The following is a 13,098-nucleotide window of genomic DNA, read 5'->3' as shown; positions in this document are numbered from 1 at the left end:
AACCGGAGCCTCGGGAACTACGGTGGGTGGGCGCTGTCAGCTAGACCATCCTTGCTCACATAAATACCTACTCAAAGTCACGCTGTTACTCGTAGTTCCGAGCCAGCAATCTGCTTGCCTGAACATTCGAGTTAAGCGACTACTATTCACAATGCATACCCAACAGCTCACGCAAATCCATCTCGGGCCCAAACCTCAGGATTATGAGCCGGTAACCCAAAACAAGGTCGAAACCAGCGCCTACGCTCTGGAGGAGGCCAAGCTTCAAGACACTCTGCTGAAATTGTGTCCCGCAAACCTCTGGCACAATGGATCCTACTCGAGTGGCTGTCCCCGGCCAATCCTCGTTGGGAAGCATCACCAGCAGCAGATGCAGGACCTGCACGAGGCCCTGACCGTCGCCATCACCGACATTGTCCAACGATGGTGGACGGACCGTGATGCGAGATTCCCCGAGAGGATGCCCCTAGAGAAGGAGGAGGAGGAAATCTTGAGGGTGAGTTCGCTCCCATGCAGTGCACCCCGATCTACCCTTCCCATACCCATTGCTAAAACCGTGTAACAGTGGGTGGATGGTCAAGTCTCATGCGGAAACATTGCACCCTTCTCGGAATGTCTGGGATCCTGGAGACCCGACTTTCTAGTGGATGAGGATGAACCGCGAGAAGAAAACTACAGGATCACTGAGATCAATGCTCGCTTCTCATTCAATGGCTTCTTGCATGAGGCTTACGGCCAAGAAGCGCTGAACAGATCCCTGCCAGAAGGCCCAGGTGGGCTCATAGGCGCCACAAATCCAGACATGGTAATGTTGAACAGGCTCCCTGTCTGGACCCCTGCAGTCTCTAACTCTTTCTAGATCCTGGATGGCCTCTTTGGCCTCTTTCAACCACAATATCCACTTCATCTCCTGAAAGGAGCTGAACATGGAATTGATATTCATATGTTCATCGATGCGGTCTGGCGTCGCTTCGGCATCAAGCCCCGGCTCATCACCCCTGCCGACCTCAGATTGTTTCCTGACCCCCGGAGCAAGAGTGGGTACCGCCTTTGTTGCATTGCCAAGAACCGCGGCGACTTCGGGTCGCCTACCAATTCATGGACCTTTACGACAAACGGAGGCGAGGTCTGGGAGGAGATCCACCAGGTCGGTCTGGAGCTGCATCAGCGAGAGCTGGTGGCCCTTGAGCCTGAGATGTGGCGCCAATTGAGTCTACGGTGCTTCAATGACATGCGGACTGTTCTGCTGGTCCATGACAAACGCATGCTTGGCATTGTCAAGGACGAAATTCCGCATCTGGTGGCCCGCATGGTGCTTACGCCCTCCCAGGCTGACGCCCTGGCCAGTGGGGTTGTTGACACGATCCTGCCGGGGTCACGAAAGCTGCACGATCTACTAGAGCTGTCCAGGGTCTCACCTCAGCTGCGGCACGATTACATCCTGAAGCCAATCCGCAGCGGGAAAGGCGACGGCATCGTATTCGGCGATGATGTTGACGCAGAGGAGTGGGTGGTCGCCTTGGAAGGCCTCGTATCGCCCAAGGTGGTGCCAGGGATTACCTGCGTCGTACAGCGCCGCATCAGGCCGCGCCTGTATGATCTCGCCTTGAAGGCGTCAGTGGGCATGGTCCGGTATCCTCTTGTGGGCACCTATCATGTTGCCAATGGGAAGCTGCTCGGCCTTGGAACGTGGCGCGCAAGCAGCGGGCGCATCGTTGCCGTCTCTTCAGGGGGAAGTTGGATCTGCTCAGTTCTGAGACACGAGTAGACGTCTGACTGGCTGTATGAGTTTGTTCATGGGGAGCATAGGGTAAAGTTCAGGGTAGCCATTCAAAGACCGTAATCTCGTTTCTTTCTCCACGTCCACAACAGTGAAGATCAAGCGGTGGCTTTTCCCCACGGTGCCAAGCGATTGGTCGTCCATCCACATCTCCCCTGAGACAGGCGGCTGGAAAGGGAGGACCCAACCGCATCTGTAATCTCAACGCACTTGGCTTTTCTTTAGCGCGCTGATCCTCTTAGAGCATCTATCTAGACTCGACGGGAGAGACCCACGTCAGAACCGCAGTTTTCCGGTTCGGGCCGTGTCTTGGCGTCAGGACGGGCGGGCTGTCACTGCATTGTGAGATGCAGCCTCACCTCCACGCTTTTCCACCGCAGCGGCAGAGGTCGAGACTTGGGGATTTCCTTCATCCATGCACTTTTGCTGCGTGGCTGCATGTGTCATCCCGTGTCTCGGAGGCGGTATTTCGATAGCTTGAATTTTCCTGCAGGCAAGCCAATGGACTGACCTGTCAGTTTACTCGCCCCTTCTTAGCCCTGAGACACATGATAGGCCGCCTCGCATAGCACAGCATACCGGCGACAGCCATCCAAAGGACACATACTTCCGAAAATCACGCACGATAATGCTCGGCAGAGACCATTTTGCTACTTGGGACGGATACCGCGGACTGGTAAGGGAGCTATTGTGGAGACTTGTTCAGCTCAGGGGTAAACGCTCATCTTTGCCACCCAAGCTCCCTCCTTTCAAATGCCGAGCCAATACGTCATTAGCAAGGGAGATTTGGTATTTTGAGCCTTATGAGGAGATAGACCGGTATAGCCAGGACCCCCACTACTTAATTCATGTCATCATTTGCTCTAATTTTGTGTCCGGTTAACCCCCGCCCGCACTGAGGTTTGTGGCATCATTCAAACCTGACTTCTGTATGACGACCTTGGGTTGATTCACGGTTCCAGACTGATGTCTCTACAAAGCGGTTCACGATGAATCAACACCTCGCAGTTCCACTCAACTGCACCGCTTTGGCTATCTCGGCACTTAGTACCATTGCCGCCCTCACTTCTGTATTTCGCCAACTGCGAAGCAACAAACCCAAAGACCGCTTCTATGAGGATGATGATGGTTGTGCAACGCCAAAATCGCTGGCAGACTTTTCACCAAAGGGCATTAAAGCTATAATTTTGCTCTTTTCGGCTTTTGGGGCAGGGACGTCAGCTGCCAGCCTGGTTATTTCATCGCTTCACAGTGCTGATGATGAGTTGATCTTGGAGAATGCTTTACGCACAGCCACTTGGGTAAGCTTGCATGAATGTTGAAATGGTTCCTGAATCTAACACAAGTATCACATAGGGGCTTTTCGTCATCCATGCTGCTTGCTTAGCAGTTCATCATGCCCCAGTCCAGTCTCACAGCGTAGCCTTGTGGCTCGCTGGATCTGCCTGCTGCCTTGCAGGCTCTTCTGTGCCTCGCTTGGCACATGTGGCTACACACACTCATAAGTACAAGGACTTGACCTCTCTCCTGTCAGTTATAAGTACTATGGTAGCTGTCGGGCTGTGGCTTTCTTGCAGCGTGCTCCCCCGAAGACCAGATGTGTTTTACGAGAACCGCAAGGTTGATGGGCAATGGACTGTCTCTACACTCAGCCGATACACATGGGCATGGGTGGAGCCGCTTCTTCGTCACGCTTCCCTCCACAACGATATTAACCTTGAGGATGTACCTCAGCCAGATTCCAGAATGAGGTCCCAGGCGCTGAAGAGTGAATGGGACCCGGTCGACAAGACATCTTCGCTCATCAAGTCTCTGTTCGGTGCGTATAAGGGGAAGCTGGCCATTCTGTGGGCAGTAACTCTTGTCCGATGTGGTGTTAGCATTGGGCCTTTTTGGTTCATGCTCCGGACTCTCAACATTCTTGAGCACCAGGCCATAGGATCACACAATATGGAGCTTATGGCTCTCATTTTGGGAATGTCTATATCTAACCTTCTTGACTCTGTGAGTCTAACCAAGAAAGAATTGAGCTTATGGCTACTGACACATCGCGATAGTGGATGGAAGGGTGGGCCTACTGGTTCTCTCTGTCGGATCTGGCTTTGCCAGTCCGTACGCAGATATCAGCTCTTGTCTTCGACAAGGCACTGCGACGGAAGAACATCAGGTCTGCCACACAGGAGGATCATGATTCCGAGGGAGAGGACAGCGATTCCTCAGAAGATGCGGGCTCCCTCAAGTCTCACCAGAGCATTGTGAACCTCGTAGGTGTTGATACCGAACGTATCTTCTACTTCGTGCAGTATCACTTCTTGATACTCACCGGAATGGTCAAGCTCGTCATTTTCTCCGCATTCCTTCTGAAACTCCTGGGATGGATTCCCTTCCTCGCAGGAATCCTAGCCTGGGCTTCGACACTCCCTGCCAACACATGGTTCTCGAAGAGGGTCCTTGCTGAATCTAGATCCTTGATGAAGCTCCGGGATGCCAAGCTCTCCAGGATCAGCGAAGTACTTCTTGGAATGCGCCAGATCAAGTTTGGCGCGCTGGAGTCTCAGTGGGAGAAACGTATCCTTGCGTTGAGAGAGACTGAGTTAAAATCCTTGTGGAAGTTCTTTCTTGCGGATAGCGGGCTCTTTGCCTGCTGGGTCATCAGCCCAATTCTCTTGGCTGTTGCCCTACTCTCCGCTTACGTCCTTATCCATGGCTCTCTATTACCGTCTGTTGCTTTTGTTAGCATTGGAATCTTCAACACTCTCGAGACCACCTTGGGATCGCTCCCTGAGCTTTTCACTTTGGGTCTCGACTCTCTGGTCTCACTGAGGAGAATCGACGCTTACTTGCACGAGCCAGAGATGCAATGCAACCTGGCCGACGGCTCTTCCATCAGCTTCGAAGGGGCATCTATCTCTTGGCCGGTTGAGGACATGGCAGGCGAGGATGAAACCTTTGTCATGCATGACCTTGATTTCACCTTCCCCAACGGTGCCCTCTCGGTTATCTCTGGAAAGGTTGGCGCTGGAAAAACCCTTCTTCTATCTGCAATACTGGGCGAGGCAGAGCTGCTCAAGGGGACAATCCGTGTGCACAAGGGGCAATATGCATACCCTGACAAGTGGATCATCCCTGGATCTGTTGCATACGTCAGCCAAACAGCTTGGCTTGAGAACGACTCTTTGCGGAACAACATCCTTTTTGGCCTTCCTTTCGAGAAGTCTAGGTATGACACAGTCATCAAAGTGTGTGCCCTGGCAGCAGACCTCGCTGTTCTCACAGATGGAGATAACACAGAACTGGGAGCCAATGGAGTCAACTTGAGTGGTGGCCAGAAATGGCGGGTTGCCCTTGCCCGTGCTGTGTACTCACAGGCTGAAATTCTGATCATGGAAGACATTTTCAGTGCTGTTGACGCACATGTCGGTGCCTGGATCTGTGAGAAGTGTCTCACGGGAGATATCTGCCAAGGGCGCACTCGCATCCTTGTCACACACCACTTGGGATTAGTCCTCCCGGCGGCTAGCTTCGTGGTTGAGCTTTCCGATGGTATAGTGACCTATTCTGGTCCTCCAAAGGCCTCAGTTTGTTCTGCACACTCATGCCACAGCCAGTCTACCTATAGTGAGGAGCTCACGGAGACCCGACCTGTCGATCACTTAGATGTGCGACCCATGAGCAGTGCAAGGGGAGCTGATGGCCAGCATCCAGAGTCTAATTCTTCTACACCAAAGAAATTCATGCAAGAAGAGACTCGTGAGAAGGGCACAGTCAAGGGCAGCGTTTACCTGACGTACGTCAAGAGTAGCGGTGGAGTGCTCCTCTGGGCCGCCTGCGTTGGAGTATACCTTGCCTACCAAGGGGGCGTTATTGGTGGGTGATCAACTGCCTTGGTTAGCTCATCTAACATTGAATAGGTCGCGCTTGGTGGCTTCGCATTTGGACAGGACAGGCTGACGCCGACGCTCCCAGCGGGAACTTCCACGGACAGAGTATCTACAACTCGGTCGTATCGACGCACCAGGTTCTGTCACAGCCATCCACCCAGGTTGCTCTTCAAAGCGATGCTTTCTTCTATCTCAAAGTCTATGTCGCCATCTCTATGGGAACCGTCATCATTGGTATCCTGCGATATATCTCATCCTACTTCCTGGCTGTCCGAGCAAGCAGGTCCATCTTTCAGCAGATGCTCTTCAAGGTCATGCGCGTCCCGATGATGTGGCTGGATACTGTCCCTACCGGGCGTGTCTTGAACCGATTTACGGCCGACTTCAATATCATTGATGAGCGAATCACAATGACCTGGAGCATGTTCTTCTCCAGTTTGCTTCGATTACTTGGCATTTGCATCGCGTCTTGCTTCGCATCAGCGTACCTCATCCCTCCTGCGATCCTTCTCCTCGGTCTGAGCATAATCGTTGGTCGCAAATACGTTGTCGCTAGTCGGCCCCTTAAGCGGTTGGAAAGCAATGCGAAGTCCCCCATTTTCGAGCTCTTCAACACTACCCTAGCGGGTATCTCAACAATCCGCGCCTTCCGGAGGACTCATACATATCTCCTTCAAATGCACAGAAATCTCGATGCTTGGGTGATGACGAGCTTCTATATCGCACTCGCTAACCGTTGGATGAGTTTCCGTATGGCTCTAATCGCAGCGCTCTTTAGCATTGCCGTGGGGACAGTCATCATCGTGAAGCCGATCGATGCAGCCCTGGCCGGACTGGCTTTATCCTTCATCCTAGACTTTTCCGAGAGTCTTCGTTGGACGATACGATGCTACGGCGATATGGAGCTGGGTATGAACTCGATGGAGCGGGTGCTTGAGTATATGACTCTAGAGACGGAGCCACAGGATGGAGAGAAGCCAGCAGCAGCATGGCCGACATCGGGAGCTATTGAGATGAAGGGCTTGGAGGTTGCTTATGCCCCAGACCTACCACCAGTTCTCAAAGGGCTTTCCCTGAAGATCGAGAGTCATGAGCGTGTTGGCGTTGTTGGTCGTACTGGAGCGGGCAAATCGTCATTGACATTGGCCTTGTTCCGGTTTCTAGAGGCACGCTCAGGCAGTATTAGTATCGATGGGGTTGATATTTCCAAGATCCCACTGAGCGACCTGAGGTCCAGGCTATCAATCATCCCACAGGTAATCTCCGATCACTTCGTTTCCTGGTATTTGACTGACCTTGTAAGCACCCTGTGCTTTTTTCGGGGACCATTAGATCAAATCTGGATCCCTTTGGCCAACTAACGGATGTCCAACTTTACGAGTCTTTGGCTCGAGTCGGGCTGATCAAGCCCACCACTGGGGATGAGATGAGCAACTCAAGCCTAGCATCATCAAACAACACCAAAATCTTCCGCGACCTATCAAGTCCCGTTTCAGAATCCGGAGGAAATCTGTCCCAGGGCCAGCAGCAACTGCTCTGTATTGCACGTTCACTGCTTGCAAACTCCAAGATCGTCGTTCTCGATGAGGCTACTTCGGCAATTGATATAGCAACAGACACACTCATCCAGCGTAATATCCGCGAGTGGTTTACTGACAGAACCCTGGTTGTTATCGCTCACAGGCTCAGCACTGTTGCAGATTTCGACAGAATTATCGTTCTCGAAAACGGTGTCCTGGTCGAGAACGGAAGTCCGCGCGAACTTTGGGAGAGAGACGGTACCTTTCGCAGCATGTGTGACAGCACTGGCCCGAGTGAGAGCGAGAGGTTGAGAAAGGTCATCATGGACTAGCCTGGCATTCCCCTACAGTATAAAATTAACGCCTACGAGTAAGCCGGGTCTTGCCTGTTGGGGTTCTTGAACCCATTAGGAATATCTTAAGACTATGATCGATGTTCTTGCCGCCCCTAACACACAGTTATTGCTCTTCATCCATGCCTACAAGACCCAAGCTTTTGATCCACAACTTCCGTTCTCTGGCCTGGTCGTAAGCATTCCCCCCATACTCAGTCGCAAAAAAGCCGCCCTCCGCGCACAGCTCTGTTTCACCGCAATGTTCCAAATACTGGCCCCCCTTTCCCTTCAACTCGTATGCCACCGCAGCCCACATCGGGGTAGCAGCACCCTGCTCTGGCGACTTTCGTAGATGGCCAGCCCCGTATTTCTCCATCATCGAAACAATCTCGGGAGTGTCCTTCGTTAATGGAGTAGCTGCGATGCCTGGATCCACGCTGAATGCGTATAGGCCTTAGGCGCCGTATCGTCTTTCAATCTCGTTGGCGAAATGTACAGTGGCAAGCTTCGTATGCCCGATTCTCGAAGGTGAGATCCTCCAGATCGCAAGTTCCCAGACGGTGGGCAACCGAGGCCACATTGACGACGTGCACCTCAAAGTCTCGTGTTGAGGCCAATAGCGATGCTTTGAGAAATTGAAAGAGCAAGAAGTGGCCTGTAGCTAGAGATCAGTAAGAACGATAGAGACTCCTTGGAGGACTCACCTAGGTAGTTGGTGGCAAAATGAGTATTCACGCCTTCTCCTGTTATCTGCTCAAGGCATCCAAGAACACCTGAGGATAAATCAGCAACTGGATGGACTCCAAATCATAGAACTGACCCGCGTTATTAACCAGTAGATGCAGAGATTGGGACTTCTCTAGGAATGCCTGCGCTGCGTCTCCCGAACGCTTTTCAGAGACGTCAGGTCAAGTTGAATAACCTCCACCTTTCCAGGATTCCCATCAGCAAGAATATTCTGAGCAGTGACAAGGCCTTTTGTTATATCTCGCGCGGTGATGTAGATGTCGGCCCCTGTTGCATGGATTGCTTTGGCAATTTCGGCTCCGATACTGCCAGGTGAGCAACCAGTCACCAATGCCACTCTACCAGCCCATTTGCCGATGAGCTGTTGGTTTTCCACAATCTGGATAGCGGTTGGACGACCATCCCCTGAGCGGCTAGGGTTGTGGTGATTGTTGGCGTATGGCTGGATGAGCCCCATGGCGATCTGCTCCAGGTAATGGGCTTGTGATTATCAAGCTGTGGCACTAACACTTGGGTTCCAACTGCCAAATGATGGCTCTGTGGGGAACAAGAATTTATAAGCCGGATGCCTGGATGCTCTCTTACACATGCCATGCTTCCTATGCGTTGTACCCAAGCATTTAACTCCCCTGAGCAAGGGGATATAGCAGAACTAGCCCTGGATGGTATGGAACCCCGCTCTACTGGTGTAACGTTATGTGGCTCGGAGTAGCTGGACTTTGAGCCCTTGCTTCGGGGTTGTGCCGCAACTCCGCGGACTTGTTTGGCACTAGACCCGATCCTCCACGGACAAATTCTTAAAGGCGATGCGATTTCAGGGCATAGAAATTCCAACATTCCGTGATCATAAAGGACAAGTCCACGGAGACCGCTCGTAAGTTTGACTTTAAATCTACTATGCAAGATTCCCTCTCCCTAGTTCCGACGACACGGCCTAACCTTCCACCGGCTCATACGCAATGGGAAAGAACTCGGAGAGATTAGAATTTTTTGCGATTCTGCTGATACTCTGGCAATTTATATATGGGCGCTGCATTTCAAGGCTCAGTGTGGCTGCTTCAAGTCACAACTAGTCTCGATCCCAACAATCCCAACACTTTTCCACTCACAAACACCAAAAGCAACAATGAAGGAAGCTTTTATTTCACCGGATATTCAAGTCGAGATTCGAGAAGTGCCAATCCCGATTCCAAAGGCCGGTGAACTTCTCATCAAAGTGGCCGTGTCGGGTACGTCCACCTATCCACTATTAAGCTTGACCCCTTCTAACCTGAATGCCAGGTACAAACCCCAAAGATTGGAAGGTCCCAATCTTTCTCCAGAAGTCTGTAAACTCCGGCGATGATTTTGCAGGTATTGTCGAGGCGGTAGGCGCTGGAGTGTCCGAATTCAAGCCCGGAGACCGCGTGGCTGGTATACACGAGATTGGGACAGCACATGGCTCCTTTGCCGAGTTCGCCATCACACCTGCTTCTACGACATTCCATATTCCCGACAATGTTACATTCGAGGAGGTATGTCAGAGAAAACACCCACCCTTCCATCAACTTGTGAGTATCCATGGCTCACGTAAACGCGCAGGCTGTCACGATTCCATTGAATGGGCTCGTCGCAGCGTATGGCCTCTATCATGTCCTTCGTCTGCCGGCACCTTGGTCACCTGCTGGTATTGAGAAAACCCCGCTCGTCATCCATGGTGCTGGTACAGCTATAGGTGCCCTTGCCCTCAAACTCGCAAAAGCCGCAAATATTCACCCGATTATTGCAACGGCTGGTAACTCGAGCGACCTAGTCAATGGGTTTCTCGAGCTTGACAAAGGCGATGCCCTTGTTGATTACCGGCAACCACACGACAAGTTTGTAGCCGAGATCCAGTCGGCTATTGTCAAGGCCGGTGGTGGTCCGGCTTGGTATGGTTTGGATTGTGCTACGAATCATGACGGTGCTCCTGAGTACAAGGGTGTCCTAGACGGTGCCTTGGGACTGCAGGCTGGTTTGGAAGACTCGGCCGGAAGAAAGCCGCTCGTTGCTACCGTTCAAGCTGGATCCAAGTTTACAGGTCATGTAGACGGCGGTGACATCAACGTCATGGTCGCACACACTGGCAGCAACGAAGAGAAGTGTCTTGCGTACACGGCCAGCCGACTCTTCGCATATGGCCTGGCTAGTGGCTGGTTGACGGGTCATCCTACAGAGGTGGTAGAGGGAGGTTTGGTTGGAGTGGGAGAGGCTCTTCGAAGACTCAAGAGTGAGCAGGTCTTTGGAAAGAAGTTGATCATCAAAATTGGAGAGCTGTGAGAGTTTAGATTTCTTTCTCAGATTCGCCGGCTACTCTGGCATCTCTCTTCTCATACAGTGTTAGAAAGTCCTACAAATCGTGTCGCAAGTTTTTCATGTTGTATATTGCGCTCGGCACTTCTATTTCTATTACTCAAGTAGAATACCTAGGCTCGTAAATCAAGATTAGTCTCAACCCCAATGTCGCAAACATATCGGTGAAAACCAGCAGGAAAGAGCGAAGTCGATACATTGGTAGGGATGAGATAGGCACTAACATTGGCTAAAAAGGATCTAGAATTCAAGATAGATCATGAGCCATCACCATGTTCACACCGAGTTGAAATAACTCATTCCATGCATTCTTTTTAGTGCATTTTAAGGGGAACTGCGTCAAATGGGGTATCCAGGCTGACCACAACAGCGAGCTTGAAGGCTCCCACACTTCAGGGGCAGCATCATGGAGGCTGTGGGTAGATCCCGTGAGCCAAGAAATGGGGTGAGTCTTGACTTAATGACGAGTGGTTCGGACTCCTACTGAGCCACATATTTCGATAGAGACTGATGCTTTCCGCTTCCAATATGCCCAGCCTAATGGCGCTCCTGACTACTCAAAACCCACTTCGGCCTTGCTTCTTCCTGGGTTCATCTTGATCAACAACATTGTCCCAAGGAATGTAAGCCAGCTTATCGACCTCATTGAAGCTGCGCCTACAACCTTATCTCCCCTCGCAGCCTCAACTCTCCCCGCCATCGTACCCAACGACAGTCCTTCCACCCCGGATATCACCACAAAACCATGCCCGCATGAGGCAATCATATTGCTCTGTAGCTAGAAGTCGAGGGATGCACGTTGCGGTCAGAGTGCGCCTCTGCTACGCAAAGAAATGGAGCGCCACTTGCGACCTCTTGGCCTCTATCGTGACATGGACGATGAGAGAACTGGGGGTGTTGGGATCTACTTTATTAGCCACGTGGGTGGGCATAAGTCCTCGACCAACGTTATGACCTATCGCTGACACAATGCCTTTGGCCGGGGCCATGACTCGCATCCGGGACATCCTCAAGACAACAGCGAGAACGAAGCACATGGACCGAGCGACTTTGGTGCGGCGCAGTGCATCTGGTTAGCACGAATTCGCCGGGAGGGCTGCGCAAACTTGATCCGGTATAATGATCTTCAAGGAACGATGGTGAAGCCGGACTATCAACTGAGGGGTGGTTTTGATCGTGGCAAAGGTGTCACTAGTTGGTGAAGGGGATCCTGGAGCTGTGATAACAAGATCAAGCCAAGGAGAATCCAACAAATTGAAGCAATTAGGGATTGGTTTATAGAGCTAAGCCATGCTGTCTCAGTAAGCCAATTTGGCAGTATGTAACCGTGCCGTTTGATGTGCAAGCGTGAAGGTGTCACTAACACGAAACCCGGGACGCCACAAAGTGCCGAGACACAAGGGCCAATAGCTACCGAGGTTCACCGTCCGTCGCCCCACTCTGCTCCGCGGAGTGCGTTAAGTCCGGCCCCGGCAAATCTCCGATCAAGTTCAACTCCGTGACCTCCCTCCGGCTTCTCATCCCTCTGCCCTCTACCACACGCCCGACTTCCGGAATCATGCATCGCCCCTCGGTTTCAAATCCGCGGCGTCGAACACGCGTTATCTCTTGCCAGCTCTGTAGAGAGCGCAAGCTACGTTGCAACCGCCAATTCCCTTGCACCAATTGCACCGCCCGGGGAGTGGTATGCCAAGCACCGCCAGCCAGGGGTCGAGAAGTTCCAGGGACACCGCCAGCAGGGCCCCAGATTTCCAATGACCAATTGCTAAGGCGATTGGAATCCTTGGAGGCTCTGCTTGCTGCCAGAACTAGACAGGGAGAACTTGCATCCTTGGAGCCCATCTCCAACGAAGACCTAGGGCAGCGGCAATTACCTTCCAATGTCCAAAACTGGTTATCAGATGCCCTACTTCTGGAACGGCTATGCATGGGCCCAAAAGCAAGAGTAAGCGAGCAACATGTCTTGGCATGATCAGGCGCTAATACCCATCCTCAAAGGATTTCGCACACTCAAATCCCATCGTCGTGCGAACATATCCCGTTCGGCTCATCAGTCGACCATGGTCATTTGTTTTCCAGAACGAGGCACTACCGCCACTAGCTGTTCATCCTGAGCCCATTAGGTGCATCTGGCTACCGGAGCGCCAAGAGACAAAGAGACTGGTCGACAAGTACATATGTGACATTTCATTTATTCATCACGTCATCCACGGCCCTTCTGTCAGACGTCTAGTTGATCAAGTCTATGACACGATCAACCAAGAAAACCCAGCTCCCATTGGCGCAATTGCACTGCTCCTTGCCATCTTCGCAAATGCTACCTGCTTGTGGACTGCCCAAGATCTTTCAAGGAACCTATTCTGTGGTGTGTCCGAGGCGCGTTCACAAGCATCACTCTGGCAGAAGGCAGGCATTGATTTTCTAGATTATATTCAACAAAGTCCGCACGTATCCCTGGAGTCCACCCAGGCATTGGTCATTCTCTGTTACTCAGTAGTCAACCT

At 52.0% G+C, this 13,098-nt stretch overlaps 4 protein-coding genes across 4 annotated transcripts; 3 read left to right on the top strand and 1 right to left on the bottom strand.

Annotated features, from left to right (window-relative positions):
- Nucleotides 1-151: 151 nt before the first annotated feature.
- Nucleotides 152-1,768, top strand: NCS54_01203800 (Hypothetical protein; the record flags this gene model as incomplete). The annotated part of the gene is made up of 3 exons (XM_053157289.1): nucleotides 152-496; nucleotides 566-805; nucleotides 860-1,768. 3 exons carry the CDS (start codon nucleotides 152-154, stop codon nucleotides 1,766-1,768), a joined length of 1,494 nt encoding a protein of 497 aa, XP_053013264.1.
- Nucleotides 1,769-2,769: 1,001 nt separating this feature from the next.
- Nucleotides 2,770-7,513, top strand: NCS54_01203700 (Hypothetical protein; the record flags this gene model as incomplete). Its single annotated transcript, XM_053157288.1, has 5 exons — nucleotides 2,770-3,081; nucleotides 3,137-3,784; nucleotides 3,838-5,647; nucleotides 5,692-6,917; nucleotides 6,965-7,513. 5 exons carry the CDS (start codon nucleotides 2,770-2,772, stop codon nucleotides 7,511-7,513), a joined length of 4,545 nt encoding a protein of 1,514 aa, XP_053013263.1.
- Nucleotides 7,514-7,989: 476 nt separating this feature from the next.
- NCS54_01203600 (Hypothetical protein) lies at nucleotides 7,990-8,720 on the bottom strand (the record flags this gene model as incomplete). The annotated part of the gene is made up of 4 exons (XM_053157287.1): nucleotides 7,990-8,171; nucleotides 8,221-8,289; nucleotides 8,337-8,406; nucleotides 8,445-8,720. The coding sequence occupies 4 exons, from the start codon at nucleotides 8,718-8,720 to the stop codon at nucleotides 7,990-7,992; spliced, it is 597 nt and encodes a 198-aa protein (XP_053013262.1).
- A 669-nt stretch (nucleotides 8,721-9,389) lies between these two features.
- Nucleotides 9,390-10,561, top strand: NCS54_01203500 (PKS-ER domain-containing protein; the record flags this gene model as incomplete). Its single annotated transcript, XM_053157286.1, has 3 exons — nucleotides 9,390-9,492; nucleotides 9,545-9,777; nucleotides 9,845-10,561. The coding sequence occupies 3 exons, from the start codon at nucleotides 9,390-9,392 to the stop codon at nucleotides 10,559-10,561; spliced, it is 1,053 nt and encodes a 350-aa protein (XP_053013261.1).
- Nucleotides 10,562-13,098: the final 2,537 nt, after the last annotated feature.

The sequence above is a fragment of the Fusarium falciforme genome, chromosome 10 (assembly GCF_026873545.1).
Source record: "Fusarium falciforme chromosome 10, complete sequence".
Lineage (NCBI taxonomy): Eukaryota > Fungi > Ascomycota > Sordariomycetes > Hypocreales > Nectriaceae > Fusarium > Fusarium falciforme.
The sequence above is the reverse complement of the archived record's forward strand: the minus strand, read 5'-3'. Positions and strand labels throughout refer to the sequence as shown.